We start from the raw sequence: 14,388 nt of genomic DNA, 5'->3' as shown, positions 1-14,388 counted from the left end.
AAAGTACAAAAATGTTTGATGAAAATGTATTTAATATTCTGAGAAAAAAATTAATAACATAAAATAAAGAATAAACAGTCAGAATAAGTTTTTCCCCGAGAAAACTAAGTAATATATATTTTTTAAATCTCACAAGAATGATTTATTCTTTTGTATGTTATATATATTTTATATATATATATATATATATATATATATATAAAGGAGTAAAAAAGTGAGAATTATGTTTTATGGAAAAAAATCATGTATATAAGTTTCACCCATTTCCTTCTAAAAACACAACCGTATTCTTGTAAGAAAAAAAATATAATTCCTTTTTTCTTCCTTTCCTGCAACATCATGTTGTTATGTACATACTGTAACTAGTATATATAGTGTATACTAGAACATAAACTACAAACTACATTAGACTATAACTACAATATTTTCTATATGCTATAAGTAGTAGTCTGTATATACTAAATACTAGCTACAGTATATAGTATACTATATACTACTATAGGCAGTCTGTCATTAAATGTGGTTTCCTGCTTCCATTGCCACCATAAATGCTCCAAAATCACTCAAAATAACAAAAATAGACAAATAGCCCTGATTGTGTTCCATAAGTGAAGCTTTGCTGCCCCCTGTGGTCCAGTCCAGGTGTAACATGCCTGCTGAGAGGATCACTGTGTGTCTGCAGGTCACTTTGTTCCTGACTGAAAGTCTTTCTTGCCATGTTGTGTCCACCCGGAGCGCGGCGACCTTCTGTGAGGCAGCCGCCTTGTTAAAGGAGTCCATTTCAACGCTCAGATCAAAGCCTCTTCATGGATTTTACCTCCAGGGGGAGCAGTGGGGGGCTCGCTGGGTCCTTGGCAATTTTACCTGAGGAAGAAGCTAAAAGGATCCAAGTCTCCTGAGGGAGGCCTGATGGATGCGAGAGGCCGGGCCGCGCTCCTCAAGACCCGAGCCTGGATGGTCCTGTGCCAAGCTGGAGAGAAGACAGGTGGAGCATGCTGGGAAAAAACACAAGATGGAAGCCGCCAGGGGAGCTTGTTTTCAGGTACAGACATTCCCAACACTTTAAACAAATACGGAACCAGACTGGAACGCCAAGAAAATCTTGTAGAAATCCTCCCAGAAGAGTGGAAGTTGTTTATTAATGTCGTTAATTAGCATATCATTATCATACAGGGCAGTGATGTATTTTATTCACTTTGGGAAAAAACAAAGAACATGTCCAAATACTTTTGTACAACCCAATGAAAAATGGCAAGCCTTCTTGTTGGCATACGGCAGACACTGACAAGGCAGCCACTTACAGTATCTGCTCCAAAATAGTCCTCCTTAGTGGAGGCGCCCCAGAGAAACGCATTAAACAGTTTAGCAGTTCTGCGGTGTCCGTGAGGACTCTCTCAGCACCGTCCTTCCGGCTCACAGCGCTCCCAAATTCACAGCACGGTTAGGACGGGTTCATGTTTATGCCTTCTTTGCTAAGAGGAAAATCAACTGCAACACTACAGAACATGATTCTAAACTGACTTTTAAGTCATTTCAACATCATCTAGCATGCAGGCTGACTAAGTAACTAAGTAAGGGATACCCAAAGCCTAACTATTATAAAACTCTAATACAAGTACTAATCTAAAACCTAACCCTCACCCGAGCCCTAACCCCAGCTCTAACCCATGACCAAATCCCCAAAATCTAATCTGAACCCAAAACCAAACCACCAAATCTCTATCTTTAAACTTGCTGTAACGTAATCCTAACCCTTATAAAAACTCATCTAAACCCTAACCCCAACCCTAACTCAAGACCTGATCCCCAGACCCTAATCTTTATCCTTGCTCTAACCTAATCCTAACCCTTAAAGAAACCCTAATCCTAATACAAACCCTAAACCTTAGTCCCTGCACTAACACTAACCCAAACTCATAGAAGCCCTAACCATAATACAAGTCAGGAAACCAATGTTGTAATTGTGGAAACATTAGTTTATGGTATTGCATTAATCCAACGTGGCCATAGTACTCCCTATTACTTCTCCTTCAGAATACTTGTAATAATACTGCCCGTGTCCACTAGAGGGAAGCATTTGCCAGAGAATAGTTTCTTTTCAACACTACCTGAATGGTTTTAGCATGTTTGCTAATACTAAACATCAGTCGACAGAAAGTTTTTAAAAATGAATTCCAGAAGACATTCTGTTTGTTTCTTCAGCTTTAAATAAGCTAAAGTTATTTATTTAAATAGCTGACAAGCTGTCACAAACTGTCGGACACACAAAGTACAAGATTAACATGTTAATCAGAATAAAAGAGCAAAAGGAAGATAATGTAAAAAAATAAATAGTTGCCAGTGTGTTGGTCGAGTGAGTGACAAGGAGCATCAGCTGGTCCCTTTCGTGAGCGCCGGCACCACTTGTCAATGTTTGACAAGAATAGAATCAACTGGAATGCATAAGGTTACACAAACAGACACCACCCAAGCCCCCTTTAGATGCACCTTCACCTCACGCCAAGAACAATTGTTCCTCCACGTATTGTTTTTGCACATTGTGACTCGTGTGTTTCTACAGAGGCACAGCTTGAGGTACAAATCTTCCTTTACACTGATAACATTTGATCGGTTTAACAATTATTGTGGTTGTAGTAGTTAGTTTTCCAGTGCAAACTACTACCACAATAATACACATAGTATTTGAATAACGTGGGGGCGTGTGTACTACAAGTATGTATGGTGCAGGACCAGGTTAGTTGGATGAAGAGCTGGCTGAGTCGTTTCTGTTTAAAAGGAAGCAACGAGAGCACCAAAGTGACCAGAAGTTAAAACATCTAATAAATGTCCCGTAAGAAGCATTTATACTACAAAGCGCAACTACTGGATAAATATACGTCATCTCACTAATTATGCTAATGTTACCAACATTAAATGTTTAAGTTTGCAACTTTAAACCTAAATTCACAATTTGAACTTGGATTTTGACATCCTCCAATCGCAAATCAACACAAAGCAATCATGCTAGCTTGTGAGTACCAACAGCACTCAGAGTACCAGTGGTAAAAATGCGTGTCTGTTACATGCCAGCTCTGGCTGTGGCTGGGGGCTACACGGTAACCTCATCTGACAGCACAAGGACTGTAGCTTCCCAGTCCAGCAGAACCCATGAAAGTAAAGACGAGTGCAACTTGGCTTGCTTGGATGTTCCTGATCATGTTTTTTTTTTTTTGGTGAATTCTTAAGCGAGCAAAGTTGTTGCACATGAGTCAACTCTCCGTGGGTTCCTTGCTCATATTGTTTCCCAACCACAATGGAACACCTGATTGTTCCCAGAACATCTGTTGACATCACAAATGAACTGAGAAGTTGATGCACTGCACAATAGTCCTGCGCCACCATTAGATGTGTTGTGGTAGCAATGCTATGCTAATGATGAAACTGTAACTACAATTCCACTCAACAGTATGGCGTAGATTCGTAAAGCACAGACCTCCATCAAGTACAAACTTAAAGAGTGTCATGCTTGTCTGTTTGATGATGACAAGGTACGGGGAGATGCATGTAATCTGTTCTTTTTATGACAAAAGCGCTACCCTTCTACACAGTTTAGTACAATGTTATTTTTGGGTAATCCTGCTAACTGTATGTGTGCTACAATTTCCTGCAGTGAAAAAAGGGCATTAAAACAACAAAGCTAGTGGTGGCCTAAGACTTTTGCACAGCAACTGAAAGACTACCTTGAGCACCAAAACCCCAAAGCGGTGTTCCCTCACAAAGAACTACTTAAATCTTTTAAATAACTCGCCAGTTGATGTTTGGCAGGCTCGATGCTCCCTTTTGTGAAGGTTCAGCTAATGCTAAGTTGCTACATGCGTCAACAAAAGGACTAACATTAGAGACGTGACACAAACCACAAGGTTTTTCAGTGGTTTTAACCTTTTCTGTCCTGTTGGACTCATGAACTAGTGCTTTAAAAAAAATAACACAAAGCTGTCACATGACTACCGTCCATCAGTCAGACACTTGCAGCCATTTGTAAAGGCAACACCAGACTCCTGATTGATGGTTTCCTTGACCTCCAGAGGCAGCGAGTCAAAGAGGTGGTCCTCCACGATGAGGCAGCTGTGGCGCAGGTGAGAGCACTGACCCAGCTGGGCTGGAAGCCGGTCCAGGCAGTTCCCCTTCACCTCCAGGTGGCTGAGCTGCGCCAGCTGGCCGATCTTCTCTGGAATGGCGGTGATGCAATTGTGGCTGAGACACAGCGTCCTCAGTTTGGTGCACTTGAAGAGCTGCTTGGGAACCACTTCCACTTTATTGCCCGTGATGGCGAAATGTTGGAGGTTCTGCAAAAAGCCCACCTCCGGAGGTATGGTGGCAATGGAGTTGTGGCTGACGTCCAGGTGCCTCAGCTTGAGAAGGGTGAACAAAGATGTGGGTAGACATTCCAGTTTGTTGTGAGACAGGAAGAGCAACTCCAGGTTCTTGACGTGGCTGATAGAGAGTGGGATGGAGATGATCTTATTGTGCCACAGCTTGAGGCATGTCAGCCGCTTGAGGTGCTGGAAGCTGATGACCTCTTCAATGGTCCGGATGTGGTTGGACTTTAAATCCAACTCCTGAAGGTTGGTCAGACTGAAGATGGCGTGAGGGATGCGCTCCAGCTCGCAATTGAGGAGCTCCAGCTCGGCCAGGTTGATCATCTTCTTCAAACTGTTGAGTACCAGCAGCTTTGTACCGTCATTGTGGACCACCAGCTTGAGGAGATGCGGCGACAGATCCGTGATGTTGGTGGGGATCTTTGTGAGGTTGCTTTTCAGATGTAGAATCTTTAGGTGCCTCAGGTCCCGCAGAGACTCCAGTCCGATCATTTTATTGTTTTCAGAGTTGAGATTCCCAACCAGGTAGAGTTCCCTTAAATTCTTCAACAGGTACAACCAGCTGGGAATCTCAGCGACATCAGTGAACTTTACATGAAGGCACCTCAGGTGATCCCGAAGGAAAATAAAAGCAGTCTGCTCCACTTTGGCAGGACAATGGTAGAAATGGAGCTCCTGGAGGTTTATCATTTGTGAGATCTTGGCCGTGATCCTGGCGTCAGGGATTAACTCCAGTTTGACAATTTCCAAATCTGTGAGATCAAAGACAGCGTCCGGCACTCCTGACAGCATGAAGAGATGGAGTTCCAGCTTTTCTTGAACATTGCGAGTCACGTGCTGCCGAAGCTTCTCGAAAGTCCACTCATGGTTCAGGCTGATCTCTCTGAGTTTGTTCTCGCTGACTTCAGAGAGGAACACACCAAAGCGTTTGGAATAGAGCTGGTCGTACTGATCCACCATGTGCAGCAGGAAAGCAAAGTCGTTCTTCACGTCTGGAATGTCACTGAAGCTGCTCTCCTCTCTCACCTTCTCAAACGAGTACTCCTTCAGCGGACGTCGGAAAAGCCAGAAGAGCGTGTAAATGCAGATGACGCCATAGACGCATATGAGCGCGATGTAGCTCACCAGCAGCTTTTTCAGCATGAAGGCCATGTTGTGCGTGCAGTGGAACTTCTTGTATCCTGTCAGGTGCTTAATCTCAGGCTCGCACACGTGATGGAAGTCAATAGAGGCCACAAAGGTCATGGTGTAGCACAGGATCAGAATGAACTTCACCGTCTTGATGACCGTCTGAATGGCGTACAGGCGGTAGATCAAGTCACTGTCCTCCACGTGTGCACGGAACTTCCTGACCTTCTCAAAGAGCGCCTTGGCCTGCTCGCCATCTTTCTTGTCCAGTATGGTCATGGCAGGCACCTCGCTGACCAGCTTCTCAGCAGAGAAGGTGACGCCAGACTTGGTCAGCATGGGGGCTGACTGGTTGGGACTGCCCTCCTCGCTGCTAGTGGAGAGGTGCTTTAGGAAGGTGGAGGTCCCCGCCAGCCTCTGCTTGTTCTCCTCAGAGTCCTCGCACGCCGTCTCAGACAGTGCTTTCGTAGTCCAAGGCGACTCAAAGCATTTTCCCAGTGTGGACACAAAGTGCTCTATCTTGGAGCTGGTCCTTGGGTACTTGAACCAGAAGTTGCTGCTGACCATCAGTATCAGGGTGTGGATAAGCGCGAGGTAGGGGAAGTATTTTGAATACCACGGAAGGGCGACGTGGTAGCACATCTGGTTGACAAAAACATACTGCTGAAAGTCCAACTTGGTTCTGACTCCGGCGGGGGGGAGTTGCTGCGGGAGTGGAACAGCCGGATCGGCTCTGTCCGGGGGCCTCCTGGCCATCAGAGGTGCCGCCTGCTCCCCCATGGCACTCTCCTTACTCCACAGCCGGTCAGCTGCCTCTGTCGGTTGAGGACTCAGGAATTCGCCGGCCTCGTCCGGAGCTGGGTCCAGAACGGGGAGGCAGACCACTTGATCCCGCGTCAACTGCATGGTGCCGGCAAATATTGCCAGCATCAGCATGACAATACCAAGATAGTCCATGAAAACGTCCCACCATGGCTTCAGGATGCGGTACGTTGGCTGTATGTCATTCAGGGAAGCGACTTCAGTAAGGGTGAACATTCCTGCAACAGAAAAGTCAAACACAATTAAGCTGCTGTGGACATTCAGATAGGAATGTCCATACACTATACAGTATTCTCTAATGTGAGCAACCATATAAGGAAAAGGTAAGGCACATGTGACTTGCCATTCTACTCGACCACATCATGCAACTGTTTTCAACTGATCCACCGACGTCCAATTTGAGGCTCATTAACCAGGAAATACAAGCTAGTCAGGTTGTTACAGGTTGAGAAAGGTTATCCAAACACGCTGGGTGACTCATCATGTAAAACAAAACACTGCTTTTGTTTTTTTATATTTTAACCAGCACGAACACTCGCTAACGAGTCTGCCCATGTTGACTGTAAATAAAGCTAGTAGCTAGCTTAAATATACACGCACTTTCCATGAAGGTGCTATAATACAAGAGTTGTATCATAAACTAGCTAATTTAATCTGGCTATTATTATAGCTACAGTGCTTAACAAATGTATTAGAACATTTTTCTGGAACAGTCTTCCAGAAGATGTACAACAATCCTCAAGTTTGGCAATGTTGTCATCCATGCTGAAAACACTTCTATTCAACTGTGCATTTCACAACTCAAAGTATTTTATCTGCACTCTTCTTTTTTATTTGTTTGTTTGTTTTATGAAATTTTATGTAATGATTTTAGAATGATTTTATGAAGTGATTTTACCCTTCTTTTCTGTAAAGCACTTTGAATTACCTTGTGTATGAATTGTGCTCTATAAATAAACTTGCCTTCAGTTATATCTATGTATGCCACATCTACATAGCATTGACAATTACCAAAATCATTTTTGACGTTTCTGTCAAGGTTAATTGGTTAATATGTAGAAGCTTTAATTTTTTAATGCTACAATATTACTGTTGTTATCCATGCATTTTAAAATATAGATTTCTCCATTAAAAGGTCAAATTATAGTTATTTGACCTTACACTTCTGAACAAAACATTTTATTTTGCAAGGCCATAGGAGACCATGCAAAAGACTTAGCTATTTTGTTTAATTTGCCAGATAATACAAATTTTACTCTTTGCAGGTCTAAGTTATGTATGGTTTGTCGTTTTTATGGCAGTTGGTCTAATACATGCGTTAAGCATTGTACAGTGCATGAGGCGCAACATATTACTTGTAGAAGCAGCTCTCATGATGCACTGAACACTAACAAGCAGCGTAATATACACAGCGATTTAGAGTAGATCCGATTAGATATGTACTCAATTAAGTGGTTGTGAGTATTAAACATTATATATTACAATACTGTATGTGGACACAAAGTGACTTTGTCTTCAGTGGAGCTGTAAAGACGCAGGGACAATGAGGAACTAGTTGTCTGATGTCCGTGGTGTCTTTAAACGCCGCACGACTGCTTCCGTATTTCTCAGGAAAAAATGTTCTATTCCGCAATTTGGTCCAACGATAAAAACAACGGCGTCAAGACTATGAAGGTTCTAAACCGGAACCATCGGAACCAATTATGTTTACAGTAAAAAAAAATAAATCAATATATATATACATAAATATCTATAATAAGACGACGCCCATACTAACCTCCAGCAGGTCTGTTCGACGCGGTCCCGTCCTAAGTCGACGCCAGAAAAGAAGCACGTCTCTGGTCAACAGCCATGTTTAGTTTGCTCCATTCTTCCTCTTCCAGCTCCTGCCCGTGTGGAGCCGGCTCTAAGCGGCTTAGGCGACTCCCCCCCTCCCCGCCCCTAATGGTCCGGTCCTGTCCGGTCCGCCGCCGGTCGGGGGTGGCCGTGGTCTCAGCCTGGTAGAAGTTACTCAGCCTGGTGGTCTTATCTTGGTGGTCCAGCAATGGAGGCAGGTGGAAGCCTCGCGCAGTGACGCCAAAAGCCCGCCACACAACAGCAGCTTGGCTAGTCTTAGGGAGTGTTGCGCAATGACAATCTCAGCAGATACAGTACACACACTAAATATAGGGACCGTGGTACAAGTGCAAACGCAAATCGTATTCAACTTTAGACATTGTTAAAAAAAAAAAAAACAGTAGCACGACAGTTCAACATACTTGCAAATGTTTATTGTATTTAAAAATAATCTTTCTAATAATATACAGTGCTTCAATTAAGGTGTGGCTCAATGTAACATAACACGGAAACATTTTGTGGTGCCTCAGACCTGATCAGAATATGACTTTCATTTTTAGCAGCTCTAGATTATGACATAATGCACGTATTAATAAATTATATTTCTTTCTAAGGCCATTAGCAGTATTCTATGATCATAAATACATTCAACATGTAGTTTTCTTAATCTAAAAGGCAACTATAATGATTTGAGGACATCAATCCTTTTGCATACCAGTCATTCATACCAGTCACATCATTCTGCACCAGTTAAAACTGATGGTATTTAGAATCAGCCACCAACATTTACCTTAAAAAAGCCCTCTAATATCCCAAGCACCGAATTCTACATTCCCCAGTATTATATATCACAATAAACAGTCATAGGAAATCATATTGGGGCACTTCATTAAGTACAATATCTTCAGAAAACCAGTATGAAAATACATATTATGTAGTTTTCATTAACAGTAAGCATTACCACTGTGTTGTGGTTGGATTTATATAAACAGACTAATTTACCATGCAAAAACCAGAGACTATACCATACTAACCAATGATATACATTTGTACTTTCCAGTGTGCTGTGATGTCATTTTAAAGTAAATTTCATTTAGCATTTACTTCACAACAAGATAACTTGTATAAGCAGATATTTTCCTCCTCTAGCTATGTAACCAAAATAATAGAAACGCCTTTCATTATGATACAGCACAGCCCATGATAAATTTGTATATGATGTTATAGATGAGTAACTAATTAAATGACCAGTGTGGTTTGACAACTGGTTCTATAGTGGGAAAAGATAGGATGCAGGAATTTTATCTTTGGCATTTTTTCCATTGTCTATTAGTGCTTCTGTCTCCATTTTTAACAAGGGAGAATAATATCAGTTGATATTCTTGGTAACAGGATGCAGCCAGACTACGGAACTCTTAGTTCACACTTTTTGGTCCAGGTAAAACAAATGGTCCATTTGCTCTGCTAGTACAGTTCGTTTGGTCAAGTGTCCACAGTCCACCGAATCCAGAACCAGACTATACAGGTGAGCCCAAACTGCCTGAGAAGATGGGTCTTGTTGTGCATTCACATTTGCACTTCAGTACTCTTGTCGGGACCAAAAATTCTAGACACTTTTAGTGGTCACTTTTGTGTGGTCTGGTTAGTGTTTTATTATTATACAGTATTCAGCGGACCGAAAGTTAATCATATGCATAAAGTCGCTCATTGATTGGACGGTGTATGTGATGTCTACATTGTTCTACAACCTCCCAGCGGATCTCGAGGCATTCCCAGGCCAGTGGAGAGACATAGTCTCCAACGTGTCCTGGGTCTTCCCCGAGTCCTCCTACTGGTCACACATGCCCGGGGTCATGCAGACATGCTCCTCCCTAGGGAGGCGTCAGCGAGGCATCCTGAGCTACCTAGCTACCTCATCTGGCATCTCCCAATGCGGAGGAGCAGCACTTCTACTCCGAGTATCTCCCGGATAACAGTGCTTCTTACCTTATCTCTTAGGGAGAGCCTAGCCACCCTATGGAGGAAACTCACTTTGCACGCTTATACCCGCGATCCTGTCCTTGGTGGCACTATCCAAAGCTTGTGACCACAGGTTATGGTGTATTACATTATATAAAATGATCATTCTGAATAATCATATTAAATCATATAAAGATGTCAGAAAGGTTCCCGTTGATTTACCAGCATTGCTGACGACTTCAGCGAACTGTAATGATCAACACCTTAGTTGAAAAGATCCAGATATGTTTAAATAAATAGTTAACTTCTTTTAACACTTCTGGGCTTACGTTTATCTCTTATTTTTTCATGATTTCCACTCAAATCTCTGTTGGGTGTTGCTGTGCACCGCATGGTTACGCTGGCATTTGGTGACATCATATCCGCTGTTGGTGCATTGGTGCGGTCGACTTTCATACTTTCCTCACTCAGGATTGGATTCTACTTGGAAGCGGACGAAACCCATCTCTCAGGCGGCCTTGGCCCCCCTGTTTGGACTGGTCCTTTTGATGACCAAACAAACCAAACTACCAGAGCAAATGGATTGTAGATTGTGATATCTGAACCAAAAATGACAAGTGAACGCACCCCAAGTCCACCTGCAAGCCGACTCTAGTCCTGAGTGAGGGAAGTGTGAAGGCTGCACCAACGCACCGAAACACTGTATATGATGAGGAAACAGTTAACTGGCAAAATACGCACCATAGAAAGGAAAGTCCTAAGAGCGTATGTAACCCGGAAGACATCATGTTGTTTTGGATGCGTGGCTCGTCGAACAATGTACACGTCACATACGCCATCAAATCAAGGCATGACTTTATGCATACTCGTTTGCTTAACAGAGCATTATTTGGTCCACTGCCAAAAATAAAAATACATGTGTGAACGCAAATCAGACGGCACTAAAGTGACCAAGTATCCATCCATCCATTTTCTATACCGCTTCTTCCTCAATAGGGTCGCGGGGGCATGCTGGAGCCTATCCCAGCTGACTTCGGGCGAAAGGCGGGGTACACCCTGGACTGGCACATATAACATACAAACAACCATTCACACTCACATTCATACCTATGGGCAATTTAGAGTCGCCAATTAACCTCACCTGCATGTTTTTGGAATGTGGGAGGAAACCGGAGTAGCCGCGCACACGGGGAGAACATGCAAACTCCACACAGAAATGCCCAGGGAGAATCGAACCCAGGTCTTCCCAATCTCCAAGCTGTTACTGTGTTGGCCAACGTGCTAACCACTAGACCACCGTGCGGCTGTGACCAAGTATATTTAAAAAAAATTTGGCCCAGACCAGAGTACCAGACTATAAGGATGAACACACTTTAAAGACCTATAAACAATAGTGCAAGTCAGACGTGTGCTAATGAGATCGTATAACACGAGACAGCAGACACTGTGGTGGCAGGAAGGCATCTCACTCCGCCTTCATTAGCTCCCTGACATCGGAGGGCAGCGTTTCGAACAGCGCATCCTCCACGATGAGGCCGCTGCGCTTCAAGGTACGACAGAAGCCCAGTTCTGAAGGTAGAACCTCAAAGTGGTTCCCTTTGAGCTCCAAGTGCGTCAGCTGAACGAGGTAGGAAATCTTTGGCGAGAGTATAGACAGAGAGTTCTTGCCCAGCTTGAGTGTCTTCAGCTTCTTACAGAAGAAGAGCTCGTCAGGTAGATTCTCAATTTTGTTGCAGGCGACTGAGAAGTACTGCAGACTCTGAAGGACTCCGATTTCTGGAGGGATGAACCTGATGTCGTTGTGGCACAGGTCCAGGTAGCGCAGTTTGTTGCACAAGAACAAATGTGAGGGTAGAATCTCGATCTTGTTGTGGCTGAAGTAGAGGCGCTCAAGACTCCCTAGCTTCTTGATGTGCTCGGGGATGTACATTATGCCGTTGTACCAAAGCTTAAGGCAGGTGAGTTTGCGGAGATGCTGGAAACTGATGATCTCCTCGATGGAACGGAGGTTGTTCTCCTTTAGGTCAAGCTCCTGTAGGCTGGTCAGGCTAAAGATGGCATGAGGAATGCGCTCCAAGTCACAGCGCACCATCTCCAGCTCGGTCAAGTTGTTCATCTTCTTCAGGTTGTTGAGCATCACTAGCTTGGTGCCGTCGTTGTGCAGGTAGAGCCGCTGTAGATGGCTGGAGACGTCCACGATGGACTGGGGTATCTTGGTCAAGTTGCTCTTTAGAGAGAGCGTCTTCAAGCACTTCATCTCCCGCAGTGACTCCAGAACAATATTCTTGGAGGCGTCGGGGCAGAGTGACCCTGTGAGATACAGCTCTTCTAAGTTCCTCAGACCATACAGCCAGCTTGGGAACTCTCTGCTGTCATCAAACTTGACCCGAAGTACTTTGAGGTTCTCTTTGAGGAAGGAGGTCGCTGTGGTGTGCAGCTTGATGGAGCACTGGTAGAGGGACAGTTCCTGGAGGTCTGCCAGCTGGGAGACTGAGGCAGGGATGGTCACATTGTTGATGATCTCCAGTTTGAGCGACTGGAGCTCCGTCAGCTCAAAGACGGTGTCGGGCAGCCCGGGGAGCATGAAGAGCTGCAGCTCAAGAAGGTTGTTGGCATTCATTTGCAGTCTCTGACGAAGCTTGTCCGCCGTCCACTCATGGTTCAGATTGAGCTGCTTCAGCTTGTTCTCGCTGACCTCGGAGAGGAACACAGCGAATCTTTTCGAGTACAGCGGGTCGTACTGATCAATCATGTGCAGCATGAAAGCGAAGTCGTTTTTAACATCCGGGATGTCGTTGATGCCTGTCTCCTGGCGCACATACTCAAAGGAGTATTCCTTGAGGGAGCGGTAAAACAGCCAGTAGGAGGTATACAGACTGGTTAATCCATAGACGGCTACCAAGCACAGGTAGCAGTAGGAGAGCTTGGAGAAGAGGTGAGCCATGGTGTGGTTGCATTCAAAGTCTTTGTAGCCGGTCATGTCCTGTATCTCCACCTCACAGGCAACTCTGTTCCTTACTTTGTTGACCAGGGAGCTGTTGTATGCGATGATCAGCAGGAACTTAAACACCTTGAAGACCGTCTGGCGGACATACATGATGTAGAGGATGTCTCCTTCCTCCACATGCAAGCGGAACTTCTTCACTTTCTCAAAAAGAGCTTTGGCTTGTTCCCCCTCTTTTTTATCAAGAGCACTCGCTGATGGTTTGTCCACGACTATCTTATCCGGGATGGACCTGAGCGACTGTGTTTTCTCCAAACAGACGTCTCCGGGGGAAGCGACCATGTTGGACCGGGCAGTCCCGCTCTTTTTATGGTCCTTCTCTTCTGGGTTTTCTCCGGAAACCTCCGACAAAGCCCGGGTGGTCCAGGGAGAGTCAAAGCACTTGCCAAGCATGGAGATGAAGTGCTCTATTTTGGAGCTGGAACCCGGAAATTTGAACCAGAAGTTGCTGCACACCATAAAAACCAGCGTGTGTATCAGAACCAAATAAGGGAAGTACTTGGCGTACCAATGCAGGGCCTTCTCATAACACATCTGGTTGATGAAACTGTACTGCTGGAGGTCCAGGTCAGTCTTCAGGCCCGTCATCTCTCTTGGCACGGCTGAAATGTTGTAATGCACGTGTGACGGCGTCACCTCCACTTCAGTGATGTTCTCCTGAGATGTTCTGTGTGGGAGGCAGATGATCTTGTCTTGCATCACCTACCGCACAAATTGAAAACAAGGAGGATCAGCCTTGTTGTTTATGCAGTTTTATCGCGTGAAACATCTGCTTTAACATTTGACAGAACAGCCATCCAGCCAAGCACTAACTAGATCCTCAAATCACAGCCCCAAATGGTAGTCGAATGTTTTGTCCTGTTCATCCTTCAATTAAAATGACATATTTCTTATGGTATTTATTCACTTAAAGCAGAACCTCTGATGTCTAAATGCCCCCATGGTTGAACAATTAGGAATTTTAGAACAGTTTGGGGAATTTTAGAACATTTTTCAATTTGCACGTCACCCCAGACAACATATTAAATTGTTTTTACACTTACCGTTAAGAATGTTAAAACTTAAAATTTTACGACGGTCACAGCTTGACCCTGGAACAGATTATTTCTATAGTACTTCCTATGGGATATTTCTGAAATCCAGACAAATAAGAACCCTAGGCATTTTGTCCAAAATGTCTACCTAAAAGGACATCAAAGGACAAATATGTTGAATTATGTTTTATTTCTTTTTCAAAAATCAAAATCTGTCTTTTTTGGGTTTTGATAAAGTGGCAGAGAG

General features: G+C 44.0%; 2 protein-coding genes across 3 annotated transcripts in view; both read right to left on the bottom strand.

The window, feature by feature from the left end:
• Positions 1-1,797: 1,797 nt before the first annotated feature.
• On the bottom strand, positions 1,798-8,363 carry lrrc8db (leucine rich repeat containing 8 VRAC subunit Db). Its single transcript, XM_054788718.1, has 2 exons — positions 8,086-8,363; positions 1,798-6,526 (listed from the first exon to the last, which is right to left on the bottom strand). Exon 2 carries the CDS (start codon positions 6,522-6,524, stop codon positions 3,984-3,986), a length of 2,541 nt encoding a protein of 846 aa, XP_054644693.1. The 5' UTR covers positions 6,525-6,526; positions 8,086-8,363; the 3' UTR covers positions 1,798-3,983.
• Positions 8,364-8,492: 129 nt separating this feature from the next.
• The window catches only part of lrrc8c (leucine rich repeat containing 8 VRAC subunit C), a 49,278-nt gene continuing 43,382 nt past the window's right edge, over positions 8,493-14,388 (bottom strand). For both annotated transcript variants that reach the window (XM_054788717.1, XM_054788715.1), the window contains exon 4: positions 8,493-13,809. In XM_054788717.1, coding sequence (XP_054644692.1) covers positions 11,569-13,809 — 2,241 coding nt within the window. In that variant the 3' untranslated portion in view covers positions 8,493-11,568. The remainder of the gene's footprint in view (positions 13,810-14,388) is intronic.

Source organism: Dunckerocampus dactyliophorus, chromosome 10 (assembly GCF_027744805.1).
Source record: "Dunckerocampus dactyliophorus isolate RoL2022-P2 chromosome 10, RoL_Ddac_1.1, whole genome shotgun sequence".
Classification (NCBI taxonomy): Eukaryota; Metazoa; Chordata; class Actinopteri; order Syngnathiformes; family Syngnathidae; genus Dunckerocampus; species Dunckerocampus dactyliophorus.
Note: the sequence above shows the minus strand (reverse complement) of the source record. Positions and strands in the feature narration are given on the sequence as shown.